Source organism: Herpailurus yagouaroundi, unplaced genomic scaffold (genome assembly GCF_014898765.1).
Source record: "Herpailurus yagouaroundi ecotype Mexico unplaced genomic scaffold, PumYag 67350, whole genome shotgun sequence".
NCBI classification, from domain to species: domain Eukaryota; kingdom Metazoa; phylum Chordata; class Mammalia; order Carnivora; family Felidae; genus Herpailurus; species Herpailurus yagouaroundi.
The window spans coordinates 829,222-845,306 of NW_024420170.1; the positions used below are offsets into that span (position 1 = coordinate 829,222).

The 16,085-nt window shown below is 40.9% G+C and overlaps 1 protein-coding gene across 1 annotated transcript in view; it reads right to left on the reverse strand.

Moving 5' to 3' along the window:
* Positions 1-13,044, reverse strand: part of ARHGEF9 (Cdc42 guanine nucleotide exchange factor 9) — a 200,502-nt gene extending 187,458 nt beyond the window's left edge. The window contains exon 1 of the mRNA XM_040467198.1: positions 12,905-13,044. Coding sequence (XP_040323132.1) covers positions 12,905-12,934 — 30 coding nt within the window. The 5' untranslated portion in view covers positions 12,935-13,044. The remainder of the gene's footprint in view (positions 1-12,904) is intronic.
* Between the last annotated feature and the right edge of the window lie 3,041 nt (positions 13,045-16,085).

The window sequence follows — 16,085 nt, forward strand, 5'->3', positions numbered from 1 at the left end:
GTGTATTCTTGGCTGTAGATTTTTCTCTTTCAGCACTTTGAATATATCATGCCACTACCTTCTGTCTTGGAAGGTTTCTGCTGAAATATCCCTTGATAACTTTATGGTGTTTCCTTTGTATGTAACTGTCTTCTTTTGTCTTGCTGCTTTAATTTTTTCTTTATCACTATATTTTTCCATTTTAAGTATAATATGGCTTGTTATGGATTTTTTTAAATTTTTTTGGAGGTTCTCTGTGCCTCTTGGATCTGGATATCTGTTTCCTTCCCCGAATTAGGGAAGTTTTTGGGTATTAAATACCTAATAAAATAAATTTTCTTTCCCTTTTTCTCTCTCTTCTTCTACTGAGACTCCTATAATGAATATTATTAAGTTTGATGGAGTCACTGAGTTCCCTAAGTCTATTCTTGTTTTGCATAATTCTTTTTTCTCTCTTTTTTTCAGCTTGATTACTTCCCATTACTTTATCTTCTAGGTCATTAATTTGTCCCTATGCTTCTTCCATCCTGCTATTTATTCCATCAAGGGTGTTTCTCATTTTGTTTATTTAGACCTTTATCTCTGCTATGTTTTTCCTTATGTTAAGTGTCTCATTGATACTTTCCACTGTTTTCTCAAGTCCAATATCTTTGTCATCATTACTTTAAATTTCTATCAAGCATGTAACTTATATCTGTTTCACTTAGATCTCTGGCCATGGACTTGTCCTGTTCTTTCATTTGGGACAAATGCCTCTGTCTTTTCATTTTGTCTATTTCTCTCTGTTAGGAAAGGCAGCTAAGTCCCTTCTTAAGTGTAATGGTCTTATGAACAAGAAGTCTTATAGTGTCCTGAAGTGTAGTGTCCCTTGTTCCCCAGGGCCTTGTGCTCTGGGGAGTGTCTCCAATTTGTGCTGCATGTGTTCTACTGTTGTATCCTAGCCACTTTATCCTTCAGGCCAGTTGTCTGAAGAAACTCTCTTTGCCTGTCATGGGCAGTGTTTGGCCCATGGTCTGAATGTGGTGAGTTTTTTTTTTCCTAGATGTGCTCTTGTCTGCTTATGAAATGAGACTTGTTGCCAACACTACTAGAACCATGGCTCCACAAAACTCTCACATCAGGAGTTTCAGTGTAAGCAGGGTTTGGGGCTTGTCTTCTGGGGGAGGGTACCCTTGCAAGTGTGACTGGGAAGAGCAGTTCCATCAGTGTATGGGGGCAGGGCTTGATGTAAGCAAGTAAGGTAGTCAGTGTCAGTGCTGCTGTGCTGTTTTCCACAGTTGGCCTTGTACTTGCTAAGGGGCAGGGGAGGGATGTGGCACAGGCCAGTTCCTTTCTTCTCAGAGGGGTCTGTATGTGAATGCTGGTTCTGTAGGGCACACTCCAAGATGAGCAAATAACCTTCCCACTGTGTGCCCCCAGGCACTCTTCAAATTGCTGTTTCCAGGCTGTTTGTCCCAGGGCTGTTTGTACTGCTTTCACTCCTAGAACAGCCCCAATGCCCTCTGGGCTCTCCCTGAGCCACTAACCTTTAGAACTCCAGGTTTTAAGCCTGGCTGGTTGCAAGAACTCATGAATTCAGTCCCTCTCACTTTCCAAGCCAATTGCTATGGGGAATCATCATCCATGTCCTCCCCCGTGTGCTAGTCTGTTTCTGGCCCTTCTCTACAACTGTAGCTCCCTTCCCACTGCAGCAGCCATTATCTGTTTCTCTCCCAAACTGTGTCTCTGCACTTCCTGCCTTCTTCAATGTGGCCTATTCTCTACCTTTAGTTGTGGAGTTTGTTCTGCCAGTCTTCTGGTCATTTTCTGGGGTATTTACAATTATTTGATTGTTATCTAATTATATTTGTGGGATGAAGCAAGCATAGGGTCACCCTACTCTGCTGTCATCTTTCTGCTCTCTCTCTATTTAATGTCTCTGAGCCTCACTTTTCTCATCTTAAAAATGAGGAGAATGGTATAATGCCCTTCACTTGGAGCAAGCCTCATACTCTCACTACCCTAGTTTCCTCATATGTGAAACAGATTCATACAGTTGTTGATGAGGGTTTAAAGAATCAATACATGCAAAGCAATTAGAACAATGCTGGCACACAATAATTCTCAATAAATACTAACAAATACTACAATTTAGGGTTTGAATACTATCTCTGCCCTTAACTTTAGGCAAATGATATACTCTTTAACCCTCAGTTTCCACATCTATAAACAGGAGAAACAAATAATACCTACCAAAGAAATGATGAAATAAATGATTTGAAAGTGCTCTATGGAGTAAAAAATTGTTTAAAATGTGAAGAATTGTTTATAGTAGAATAAGGTAGGGGGCATACGAAATGGAGATTCTACCTATTCAAGGCTCCCTGCTGCTACCTCCCAAATTCTGAATAGGCCTATTTCTCATCAGGCACCATTTGGCAATACATGTGTGGAGAAGATTTTTCATCTCTCCCAGATTTAGTTTCCCCAACTTTAAAGTACAAACACTGTTGTGAGATTTACATGAATTCATGTGTGTGAAGGTGCTTTTAAAATGCAAAACACCAAACAAATGTGAGGAATTATTATTGTATTAAAATAATAAAGGCTATCATTAATTGAACGCTTGCTATGTGAAAGACCATACCAAGTGCTTTACATATATTAAGTAATTTCATCCTCATAATAATACCAATAACCAGGTATACTATTATTGAAGTTTCACAGATAAGGCATGGTGGTTAATTTTATGTGTTAAACTGACTGGACCACCATGCCCAAATATTTGGTCAAACATTAATCTGAATATTTCTGTGAAGGTATTTTTTGATGAAATTAACACGTAAATCAGTGGATTTTGAATAAAGCAGATTATATTCCATAATGTGGGTGGGGCTAATCTAATAGATTGAAGGTTTTAATAGAACAAAGATTGACCTCCCCTGAGCAAGAAGGGATTCTGCCAGCAGACTGCCTTTGGACTCAGACTGCAACTCTTCTCAGATTGCTGGCCTACCCTGCATATTTTGGACTTGTACCTCTATATTCACATAAACAAATGCCTTAAAATCTCTCTCCATCTCTCTCTACAGACGTACATACGCACACACCCTGTTGCTACTGTTTCTCTGGAGAACTCTAATACATAGGAAACTGAAGATTAGAATCGTTAAATCCCTTGCCCACAATTACACAGCTAGTCAGTAGCAGAGCCAGAAACATAAGGATCATCTTCCTTGTTTCTGCCCTGTTCTGCATCTCTTTCAATCAATCCAGCAGCAATAAGCATTGAATCCATCTCCAAAATTGATGTTAAATATTCCCTCTTCTCCCCAACCTCACTGACTTCATCTCTGCAGCAGCCTCTTAATTGGGCTTGCCATCTCCACTTTCATCCTCCTCAATCCATTCTCTATAGATTCTTGTTAAAGTCAACTTCTCAGATTAATAAGCCAACCCCATCATTCCACTGCTTCAAATGATTCCTATTGTACTTAGAATGAATAGCACTTGCCAGTGTCCAGCACTGTCATGTACACTGTGAGCATATTAACTCAATCCTCACAATAACACTATGGGTAGTACCATTATTATCCCCATTTTTGAAAGGGCAAAACTGAGCCACAGAAAGTTTAGGCAACATGCTTATGATCACAAAACTAGGAAGCAGCAGAGTCAGAATTGAACCTGAGCAGTCTAGTTCCAGAGTGTGTGCTATTAACCACTGAATCATACTGCTTTTGAGGATAGTTGATGCACACCCTCCCTGGGCCTACAAACTCCCTAAGCCTTCAAGGCCCTGTGTGAGCTGGTCCCTCCCTGACTCTCTGTCTTCCTATCATGCCACTTGCCCTTCTCTCTCTGTGCTCCAGTCACACTGGCCTTCTTTCTATCCCTCAAACATAACAAACTATTTCAACCTCAAGAACTATGCACATGCTATTCCTGCTGCCTCCCCTAAACTCCTCAAAAACCTCACTGTCTCTTTCTTTATTCTTTTTTTTCTTTATTTATTCTTTATTGTAATCCAAAGTTGTTAGGATCTTTCCCCAAATTTCTACACAGCTGACTCAACTTAATGTCACTTCCCTGGGTATGCCAGGAAGGTCCTTCGACATAATGTTTCTTCATGACGGTAAGGCATCTCAGACCTAGCTGAATGCATTTGTTCCCCCTACCACCAACACCACTGTCTGGTTTCCATTACTGACCAGCTTAATCAGTTGCAGAACTAGTCATGCTCTAACACACACACACACACACACACACACACACACCAAAAATAGCATGATGAAAAAACTTCAAAGTGGTGGGCTCCTAAGAAGCTCTTTTCATTATGTAATGTGTTTGGGAGCCTTTCTCAGTCGCTTCTCAAACAGAGAGTTCAGGAAGCCTTGGGCTTGGGTGGGAGAATTTGTTCCTTGTGAATGAAATTCTTATTCCATCTCTTCATGCTCAGAGAAAAGTTAGGTCTCTTCTTTTGAGGTCTGAATTCAGGGTAGAAGAGATCATATTCTGCCCATCCAAGTGTATAACCTATATCCTGTCAGGAATAATAATTACTCCCTTTATGGATAGAGAATAGCAGAGTTAATATAGCCCTTTCCTGTCTACTCACTCATGTGATTCTCACAGCAGACTCAGAAGGTAAATGAGGCTATGTAATGGTTAATTTTATGTGTCAACTTGACTGGGCCACAGGGTGCCCAAACATTTGGTCAAACATTATTCTGGGTGTTTCTGTGAGGGTGTTTCTGGATGAAATTAACATTTGAATCCATAGATTAAGTAAAGCAGAGTGTCCTCTCCAATGTGGGTGGGTTCCTTTGAATCAATTGAAGACCTAAATAAAACAAAAAGGCTGAGTAAGAGGGAACTCCTCCTGTCTGATGGCTTAAGCTGGGACATCGTGTGTGTGTGTGTGTGTGTGTGTGTGTGTGTGTGTGTGTTGCCTCCAAGTATCAAATGCAACCTTCCCCATGCTCTTACCCTCTCCATCTGTGCCACAAAAGGGACCCTCCACCACTCAGTCTTATCATGTCATTGCCCTACCTAACAAGGCAAATCTTCTAAGCCTGGCATTCAAGGTCTTTCTTGATGTGGTCCCAGTTCATCTGGCAATAATTACTGGATCCAACCACACCACAGCACTCATAGTTTATTTCCAGAATATATGATTCCTTTCATGCCTCGTTCTTTGCCTAATGTTGTTCCCTGTGCTTGGAACATTTCTTGCCTCACTAACTATGCCTATTCTTCACATCAAGCCAACTCTGTCATTTGAAAGGCTTGACAGTACACCTTAAATACTTTCTATTCTAGAAATCCCTGCCTAATCCTTTGAATCCCCTCAACCATGTTCCTACTCCCCTCTACTCCCACATCACCATCTTTGTACTTCTTATAGCATTTCACCCAGGCTGACTTATGGCTCCCCTACTGAATTATAAGCTCCTGAAGGCATAAACCACATCTTGTCTTGACTATCCCATACCTCAGCCTGATATAGTGCCCTGGAAAGAGTAGCTGCTTGATAAACATCCATTTTCTTAAATGACCTGTTAAAATCCATTGCAGCATTGTTTATCAGGCAAATGACTGGAGACAAACTAATTGGCCATCAGTAAAGGACCCAATAGAATCCTGTGTAGCCATAAAAAAGGAGGTATATCTGCATGTACTGATATGAGATAATCTTCAAGAATATTGTTAATTGAAAAAAAGAGTCAAGCACAGACTGTTGAATATGCTACTAACTGTATGAAGAGAAGAAAGTGTCTGTGTGTGTGTGTGTGTGTGTGTGTGTGTACATAAGTAAAATCTTGTAAAAGCATAGAATATAGATATACAAACACTTAAGAAACTTATAACAGTGGTTATCTCTAGACGACGTGACTAAGAACCAGGGGAAGGAGAAAGACTTATGAAGACTTAATTTTTACCTCAATCCCTTCTCTGCTCTTTAAATTTTGCACCAAGTGCATATATTACCTATTCAGGATAAATAAATTTTGTCATGCCCCTATTACATGGGGGAGGGAACATATTGAGATGTTATTAAGTATTGACATAAATTTCTTTTTCAGATTAGCTAGAAAGGACCCTGAGGAATGTAATATAATTAGTTGACGATTGTAATCAAATGAAGCTGTGGTTCTGAGCCAACTGGGATGGGCTCTGGCTCTGAAGGGAACATAAAAATAAAAAAAAAATAAACCTTTTTACACCTTTACTCTGCTCCAGGCATTGTTCACAGTACCTTACATGCATTCACTCATTTAACCTTCACAACACTATCAAATGGGTAGTTACTACCATCTTTCCAACTTTAAAAATAAGGGGACTGAGGAGTTAAGTAAGCTGCCTAAGACCACACAAACAATAAGCAGCCAGAGCAAGTATTTGAATGCAGGGAATCAGGTTCCAGGGTCTGTACTCCTAAACATTCAACTATGTTGCTAACACCAACACAGAGTGATGAAAGCTAGAGAACTCTGTTGTATCACCAGCACCTAGCAGTTTATAAACAATCAATAAATACATTGGATAAATGTGTGAATAGATGGATGGACCAATAATTGGATGTGTGCATGGGTGAGTAAATCAATGAGGGGATGAGGGATGTATAGAGGGATGGGGGTGTGTGAATGGGTTGTAGCTAGGTGGGTGGGTTGTGGAAAGAGTAAGGCTTTTTTAATCAGATCTTGATTTGAAATCTGATGCTTCCCTTTATTTAACCTTGAGCAAGATACTTAAATTCTCTATCCCTGTTTCTAAGCTGGACCAGGCTATGAACTCTGAGAGGCAGGGACATTTTTCTGTGTTTTTTTTTGTTTGTTTGTTTTTCCCCTGCTATACCATACCACTGTACCCCCAATGACTAGAAGAGTGCCTGTAACATAGTAGGTTTTCAACAAATATTTTTTAGATGAACTTATTAACTAACAAATGTGGATATTAAAACCCATTTTGTAGGGGCTAATATGAGGACTAACTGAGATAACATTTAGTATACCTGGCATATAATAGGTGAGCTTCCCTTCCCTTGCCCCCCTGCTAATGAGGGTTGCAGAAAGCACACTTAACTGGGAATTGAGATATGTGGATTATTTTCCCAGTTACTGAGCAGCTGTATGGTCTTGAGTCAAGCACCCTCCCTCTCTGACACTCAAATTTCCCAATCTATAAAATGAGTGGTATTCAACATTTTGTGTAGGAGATAGGGGGGAATACAGGGCAAACAAAACCTTTTTCCAAAATCTTAAGCAACAATACAACATATAAAGAAAAACCCAGGTGCTCTTGACAGATCAAAGGTGAGAGACCCACATTCCTGGTTACTCCTGCCCACATCCTAGAGTGGACTGGGCCTGCTCTAGCTTGGGAGAATACTTCAAAAAGAAAGAAAAGAAAAGAAAGAAAGAAAGAAAGAAAGAAAGAAAGAAAGAAAGAAAGAAGAAAGAAAGAAAGAAAGAAAGAAAGAAAGAAAGAAAGAAAGAAAAGGCTCAAATTTTGTTCTTATCCTTCATTTTAACAGGCTGAACTGCATTTTGAAATACTTGGTAGTTCATCTACTGTCAGAACTTAACTGTCACTAATACCTCCCAATCCTCTGAACTCAATATGTAGATCATCAACTGCCTATTGGATATGTCCGTATGAGTCTGTCCAAGCATCTCAGACTCAACATAGCTCAGACTGTGCTTGTCATCTCCCCTCTCCAATCCATCCCTAAACACTGGTTCTTAATTTGCATTCCCCATTTCTGTGATGGATATAACTGTTCATTTGGTCTCACAAGAAGACTCTGTCACTGGGAGGAAGCAAGAAAGACTAGAGTATGTCAAGTCTTGATTGATCCTTCACCCGATTGATGGCAGTATTTTTACTATTGGTCATATCCATCAGGCTATGGCTCATTATCCAAAGCCAAATTCAAATCCTGAGATTCTGCATTTTTACATTGGCAAACATACATGTGAATTAACTGTGACAATGACTGCAGGTCATCTCCTCAGAGTCCATTCTCCTCTTCTTCCTTTGTATCAGAAACCTTGCCCCTGATCATTGGCTGTGCACATTGCCTCCCACTTTACATGACTACTTTCCAAGTTTCTATTGCAACTGGAAGCATCCATGTGACTCAGTTCTGACCAATGAGATATGAGGAGAAATATTAAATAGGACTTCTAGAAATATTTCTTTAAAAAGCATAGCCAAATTTGTTTCCTCTTGTTTTGAACCTTCCAGTTGCTTAGAAAGTGGATGTTAATAGATGTCCTGAAAATTCCACACCCATCTCGGACCAGTAAGTAACCTCAACAATGAAAGCCAAATGCTGGGATGGTGGAGCAGAGAAGTTCCTAAAAGTTTCCTGAAGCTTCCGTATTGGCCCTGGTATGCTTATCTCCTGACTTCATTTTTTTTTTCTAAGTAGGCTCCATGGCCAATGTGGGGCTTGAACTCATGACCCAGCGATCAAGAGTCACATGCTCTACCAGTGAGCCAGCCAGGTGCTCCTCCCCTGACTTCTTTCATGTGAAATAAAACCTGTGTGTTTTAAGCCAATATAAATAAATTTCTGTTATTCATAGCAGAAGCAAATCAACTATTAGACTTACCAATTAGCCATTCCATCTTACATATGCAGAGATTTCCACCAACTCCAATGTTGTGACTTTTACAAAGGTCACATGAAATTTGGCGTAGAATTTAATTCATAATTTCATATGCTTCTCCAAAGTAGAAGCAAACCAAGAGTGGGGCAATAGAAGTTGACAACCCTTAGTTCAGGCAATGAAGGAGTGCACTATCTATAAAGATTTTTTTAAAGACTAAAATGTCAAACTGTTTTTGTTGTTGTTATCACCATGAACCAGCGATTTTAAGCAATGTCAGTAATAAAATACTTCTCCCTGAAAAAAACCTTTTTTGGTCAAAGTTCTAAAAAATTGTTGTTACTACTGAGTTTTAAATCAGCACCTTTTATTACTCATCCTTTAATAAAACTGTATTCTACATGGAAGTTGATTCAGTTGCCTGCCCCCATACACAGACTTTACATGTGTTCCTTCAGTTCATTCCACTTGCAAAGCTTTAGAATCACTCAAAGTAGCTTTGGGTGCATTTCATGTCTGTAATCCCTCTGGTACTATATGTTCCATCATTTAAATAGTAGGTTCAAAGTAAACAATGATGGCACAGGGATTGTAAAGTCAAAGAAAAAGAACGTAAGTCACTTCAATTCTGCCATTTTACTTGACCAATTGGAGTTTTTATTTGTGCTTAAAATGTAAAATAGCAAAAACAATACAACTGCAATGTGTACTATTTTTGTTCAGTAAGTGTACATTTTAGGTTATATGCGAGATGTTACTGAATCTAAATATCTTTCAAATTGAAGTTTATTCCTCTTTTTCATTGCTAATTAAAATTAAAAATAAAACAACAAAACAATTATTAGTCTAATTACTACATGATTATTACTGAAAATAATTTTGTCATATAGATTAGGGAGTATTAAAAATGATTTATTCCGGATATCACATATGCTAAGTATACCACATCTCTAAAGTAGTAATAATGCAATTAATCTTATTGTCCAGAATCCAAGAAAGCAAGGAACTGGCTCACTGGTAATCCACATAGAACCAACCCTCTATCAGCCCCATCAGAGGCCAAGAGCCCAAAGAATATCATTTGATCATTGACTTAGATGTAAAATGTCCCTGCATGCATACACCCATTCTTCGTTCATTATAGCCCCACACTCAGCCATCTGAGAATCAAGTGGGTGCTCAGGAAGGAGAGACACAAATTATTTACAAATGAAGCTGACTATAGCACTTTCACCCTCATCTAAGCCACCATTACCTCTAACCTGGACTATTGTAAGAGCCTCCTTACACCTTTTTCCTTTGCCCCACTACAATTTATTCTGTTAAATTTTAAGTCAGATTATATTCCTTACCTTCCAGAAGCTACCAATTTCACTCAGATTAAATGTCCCTGGGACATTGGTTTCCTTGCTATTCCTTAAACAAACCAGCTGTGAGCTCTCTCTCTCTCTGTGTGTGTTTCTTATGCTTAGAAACCGCTTCTCTTAAATATCTGCACAGAGCTTGTTCCTCCATTTCCTTCACATCTCTGCTCAAATGTCTCTTAATCAGAGAGGCTGTGAGTCATCTGTCTAATATATCATTCTGCCCCCTACTTCTTTTTATCCTCTTACCAGGTTTTCTTTTACTTCTTAGCACTTAGCACCTCCTGGCATACTGTATATTAATTTGTGTAGTTGTTTAGTGAACACCCAGCCCCCAGAATGTAAGATTTATGAGAATTGGGAATTTGTTTTTGTTCAGTGCTGTCTCCCTAGAACCTAGATCAATGCCAACTCATAGTAGATACTCTATATTTTTTGAATGAATTAACACCCTCAATAGTACCTGCAAAATAAGGTATTTTACACCCATTTTATGGATGAGAATACTGAGGATGAAAGAAGTTTGGCAATTGGCAAATATTTCAGAGCTGAGAAGTGTAAAATCCAGGACTTCAACCTCAAACTTTTGACTCTGAGACCAGTGTTCTCTCCACTCTGGAAAACTGCGTTACAAACAGAAGTTATGAATAAATATACTAAAGAATTTACCATCAGAAGTGAACTCACAGTTTTTTAACTTTCTACTGAGACAGATTTTATTCTGTAAAATCCCTACTGATGTTTTATGTTCAAGAATCTTCATTTACATGAAGTACAGTAATAATAGTCAAATGTTCTAAAAATAAATCTCGTTGTTATAAAAGGCTTAATATAAATTCCGAACACTTTGCAAATGAAAGAACATGGAATAAAGACCTTTTGACTGGCCACATTATAAAATGGTGGTTAAACAAATACTCCCTATTTTTTTTTTCATAATAAGCCATTAGTCACATTTTATCTAACATTTACTTCTAGGAATCTGAGAATCTCAGACCTGGAAGGAATTTTGGTGAATCATTAATAGCCCCATTTAACAGGTAAGAAAACTGAGGCCCCAAACATTCATACCAAAACAGTAGCAGGGCCAAAACTAGAGGCTTCCTGCCTCTAGGCTAGAATACAGTTTCTTGAACTCTGGCAAATGATTAAAAAATGATTTCATCATATAATATTCACCACTTCAGTCCCCTAAAAATATTATAATATTTCCCCATCAATCAATCTTTAATTCCATAGTCTCCACAAGGTATCTGTTACTTCCTCTTTTCTTTCACAACTGGAAAAACTTCAGCTCTCTCAATTAATTTAATCTGTTGTCAATCTTCACCCCTATACTAAAATATATTTAGAAGAGGAGGGAGGTCTCACCCAGACTGAGCTACCAAAAATCCAGGGCTGGCATGTTTGTTTTTTTCAGGCAAATTTCATGGCATTAGTTCATCCTGAAGAAATTTCTTTCTCAATATCATAACTGTTTATTCCTTTCTGTCTCTTTCAGCACCATTTGAACAGAGGATTCTGTGGAGCAGTGGGGAGGGACAATGACAAAGAGATAGAAGACTCCTGTACTAGACTCAGCTTTTCCTTCATGGAGCTGTGTGGCCCTGGGCAAGTCTCTCCCATTCTCTGGGTTTCAGCTTTCCTGGATGGATGACAAGAACTTGAAGGTCTTTTCCTGCTCTAACCTTTTCTGATTCTACAAACACTTGAAACAGCTTTGATGGGACTCTAGGGAAGGAGGGGTGTCTGAGAAGAATCTCTTAAGCCCTGATATATAGGATTATACACTGGAAGCCTTTAAAAACCACTGAAACAAAATTCTAAGGAAACCGTGAAGAAAGGAGGACAGCTTCTCTGAATACAGAACTATCAAATTGCCTCTTCCCTTCCAGAGCAGGAGCAAAAAAAATTGTTAAATATCAGTTTTTCCCCAGCTGCTTCAGGCTACTTTGCTTCAGCTTCGGGTTGTGGCTGGTAGTGCAGAAGTGTGGGCTAGGATTGCCATCAGCACCTTCTAAACCAACCCACATGCCCTCCAAGACCCTCTTGCCCATGGCTCTTATTCCCCAGAGTCCCTGACCAGACTTGAGCTACCCTTGGCTGAGTCAGAGAGGCATCAAAATGCAACCACCACTTCCCCTCTGCAAGGGAAGTCATTCCAAGGTCTCCAGATGAAGAAGCGAACACCGTAACATACAATGAACTATGGGAAGATAATACTAAACACATACACACACACACACACACAACACACACACACACACACACACACACACACACACACACACACAAGCACATTCTCCTTGGATGAGGGTGGGGGTAAGGAAGAGCTCTCCTAACTGAATGAGGCTCAGACCCATTTCCAGGATGGAGGTTTCTGCAGTTTTCTGTCCTGTACAAAACCCCAGGTGTGTATAGGATGACCCCAGCCCATGCAAGCAAGGACTCCAGGGCTCCCCTATGCAGTTTCCCTGAAAGTCACTCCCTGGACCTCAAGCTCTGAGACTGGCCAGGGTGAGGGGTACATGCAGCCTGTTTGGAGGACCATGAAGCTCTCCCATACTGCCTTCTTGCAATCCCAGGCTTTTTGACTACCTTCTCCCTCTCAAACCCATACCAGATCACCGGCCTCCCTCGAGTCCCACTGTTCTCAGAGAGACCCTCTGCCAGCCCCCCTTGCCTCATTGATCTTCCAGGTGACCCCCAATCTTATCCCACTCCAATGCGGGGGCAGGAAGGAATGGATAAAAATACGGAGCGGATGGGAGGGGTCTTTCTTCAGCAGGCGAGTGAGCAAGGGCTCCTAAAATGGCCACAGCAAGCTAGCTAGTGTCTCAAGGACGGCGGAGAGGGTGGTGGGCAGAAGCCAGGGGGCTACCGGCAGGGCGGCTGGTGAAAGAGCTGGGGGTGGGGCTAGGGAATGAGGTTCAGACAGGGTTAGCCAGGGTTATATGCACTCACCATTCCTGATCCGCCCCTAATCCACTGCATGGTGCCTGCTTAGTCCGGCTTCGCTGAGGCCTGGGTGGCTGGCGCGGGTTGTCTCAGGCTGGCTGGCTGGGCTGGCAGGGCTGGATCCAGTGAAAGCCCAAGCGCCCCCTCCGCCTCCCCTCCTCCACAGTCTTACAGCCCAATCCCCTCCGCCCCGGACCTCCTCTTTAGTCAGGTTGTTCCATCCCAGCTGGCAAGCTCTGCCTCTCCGCCCTGCAGCTCCAGGGGTGCTTTGCTGGGAAAAGCGTAGGAGGAGGGTCCCAACCGACTGCCTTTGTCCCCTGCCAAGGCTTCAGAACTGGGAGGCGGGGTGCAGGGAGAGGATGGGGGTAAATGACCTCCACCCAGAGAAGGCAGCTGCCACCTCTTCTTGCCCCCGACCCCGTGCTGTAGTTAGATGCTGCTTATTGCGGGGTTCCCCAGTTGTGCCAATTGTGTCGAGTCAGCGAAAAGTCCTCTCCAAAGTTGCCAGAGGTGTTGAGCCATCTTCCTGAATAATAAGATCCTGCCCTGGTGGAGCCGTGCCAATACCCTCTTGCCTCCCTTCCCCCAGCCCGCCCTCTGCCTACTCCCCTCGGATCTTCTCTCCTATTGTGTACTCCTTGAGGGCTTTCATCCTCATTACTTTCGTTTCCTCAGAACAACCCTGTGAACACAGGCATTAGTATCGTCATTTCACAGATAAATGGAGGTTTAGAAAATGGAAGGGACATATCTAAGGTCACATAAAAAAGACAAAGCCTCAACTTTACCCTCTGCAGTTTTCCAAGCTTCTTTTTTGCTAGCACAAGTGCATGCTCACAGGCAAGAGCTCGGAAACCCAGGTGCACACACATATATAAACACACCATTCCAGGATTCTCCTTCACATCCTGAGGTATATGAAAGGTAGCTTGTTGGATGAATTTTCCATTTGCCTGTTTTGCTGAGAATGAGTCAAAAGAACGTCAGCAAAACAGGCAAAAGGATAAGCCACCCACCTCTTCATGATGTCCCTAACTCTGAACAATGCAACCCAGGCTGGCACCTTTACATCTGCTGAGTGTTGACATTGTTGGTCACATCATACCCATGATTATTCTATGTAGTCCTTACAATTACCCGTGAGAAGATAGGGAGTGTTATTGTCCAAGGTAGCACAGCTAAACAAGAGAACAATCCAAGGTTCCTGACCCATAGGGCAAGTCAGGGAAGAATGGGATTACAAAAACAGAGGTTGCAGCTTCAGCAAAAATGAATTAAAATATGACATCATAAAGAATTTCCTGAAGGTGATTTGTACAAAGACATCACTGGCATGCTACACATACAACCTTATTGTCCTCTATGCCCTAGCAGATTCTCCCCACTTCATCCAAACCATTGTTTTGGCCAGACAGAGCTGGCCAAAGATAAGTAGCTGCTTTGATGAGCACCCAGTCCTGGGAGGGATATGAGCAGAAGGTCCTTTGACAAGGGATCCTTGAATCAAATGAGAGCTTAGCCAGGTTAGCCTTTCAACTTCCTCCCAAGGCTGATAGTCTAATAATTCTACAATGGTCTCCTCACTTTCTCACCTCTTAGCCTTCACTCACACTGAGCTTCTTGGATACCCGTCCCCTGCCAACAGCCCAGTCAGACTCTCATGACTCTTTAAGATTTCTTCAAGATCCAGTACTAGACACACTGCCTCTAGGAAGCTTCCCTGGAATACTCCAGGCTCTGGTTTTATCATCTTTTATGTAACTCCCATAGCACTACCATTTATCCTTCTCAGTTGAAAATGATCTTTTACTTACTGGTCGTTACTGGCTGAATTGTGTCCCCCAAATATTTGTATGTTGAAGTCTGAACCCCCAATGCTTCATAATGTGACTTTATTTGGAGATAGTATCTTTAAAGAGATAATTAAGTTAAAATAAGATCATTAAGGTAGGCCCCAATCCAATATGTCTAATGTACTTATAATAAGGGAAATTTGGACACAGATGGATACAGAGGAAAGACCATGTGAAAAGAAAGGGAGAAGGAAGCCATCTACAAGCTAATGGGAGAGGGCTTAGAAGAAACCACCTTGATCCTGGACCTCTAGGTTTCAGAATTTTGAGAAAATTAATTTCTGTTGTTTAAGGCACCCAGTCTTTGGTACTTTGTTATGACAGCCCTAGGAAACTATTACACTGGTCATGTATATGTTTTTCTATGTCTTGCCATTTAAGTGGAATTGTAAGTTTTTTTTTTTTAATAGGAACAATGAATCACTCACCTTGGTATCTCCTACAATGGTGACTATCACATAGGAGATATCCAATAAAAATTGTATTTTTCATGGATGTATTCATTAAAAATATTATTGAACCTCTATGTACCAAGCATTGTGATAGATGATCAGAATGCAAGACAAAGTTCCTCATGGACATTATAATCTACTTGGAGTGGAAGGAAGATAGACAACAAATAAGTAACAAACAAGATAATTAAAGGTTGTGATATATGCTTTTAATGATTATAAACTAATTTATGTGATAATGAGTATTCCTGGAATTATAGAAGTTGTCTATATCAATCGTAGTCCAGTCAAGAAAATAGAAAATACCCTTGGTCTTTTAAAAAGAGAGCATTTAATACAAGAAATACATCTTACTTGCAGAGCTAAAAAGTCAAACGGGATGGTGAGAAAAGCCAGCATTCAGCAACCACAGAAAACTGCTACCACTCCTAGGACTAAATGAATAATGGGGAAAAGGTAATGTTACCAGAACCCAGAAACTGGTGCTAAACTGAAGCTAAAAGCATGGTGTGGGTAGCCTGATGGTTCAGGAGCCATGAATGAAGGAGTAGTTAAACAGATACTGGAATCCTATAGGACATACAGCCATTTCCAGAAAACACCTCTCTGAAGCAGTGGTGGGTTGAAGGGGGCAGGTAAAGGAAATACCTGGTTTCTTCCTTATACCCTCTCACCAATCTCCCTCAGGTGTCTCCCACTGAACAAGATGAGACAACAAGGGAGCCTAAGGAATTTAGTGTGCAGAAGAGTGGAGGATGGATCTGAGAACAGACAGCCCTGTGTTAATGTATGTGCCTAGAGACTATTTCAAAAGAAAAAACTGTTGATCCCAGAGGCATAGATGCTATTGAATTCAGTATGTCTTGTGTACGTATGAGCAGT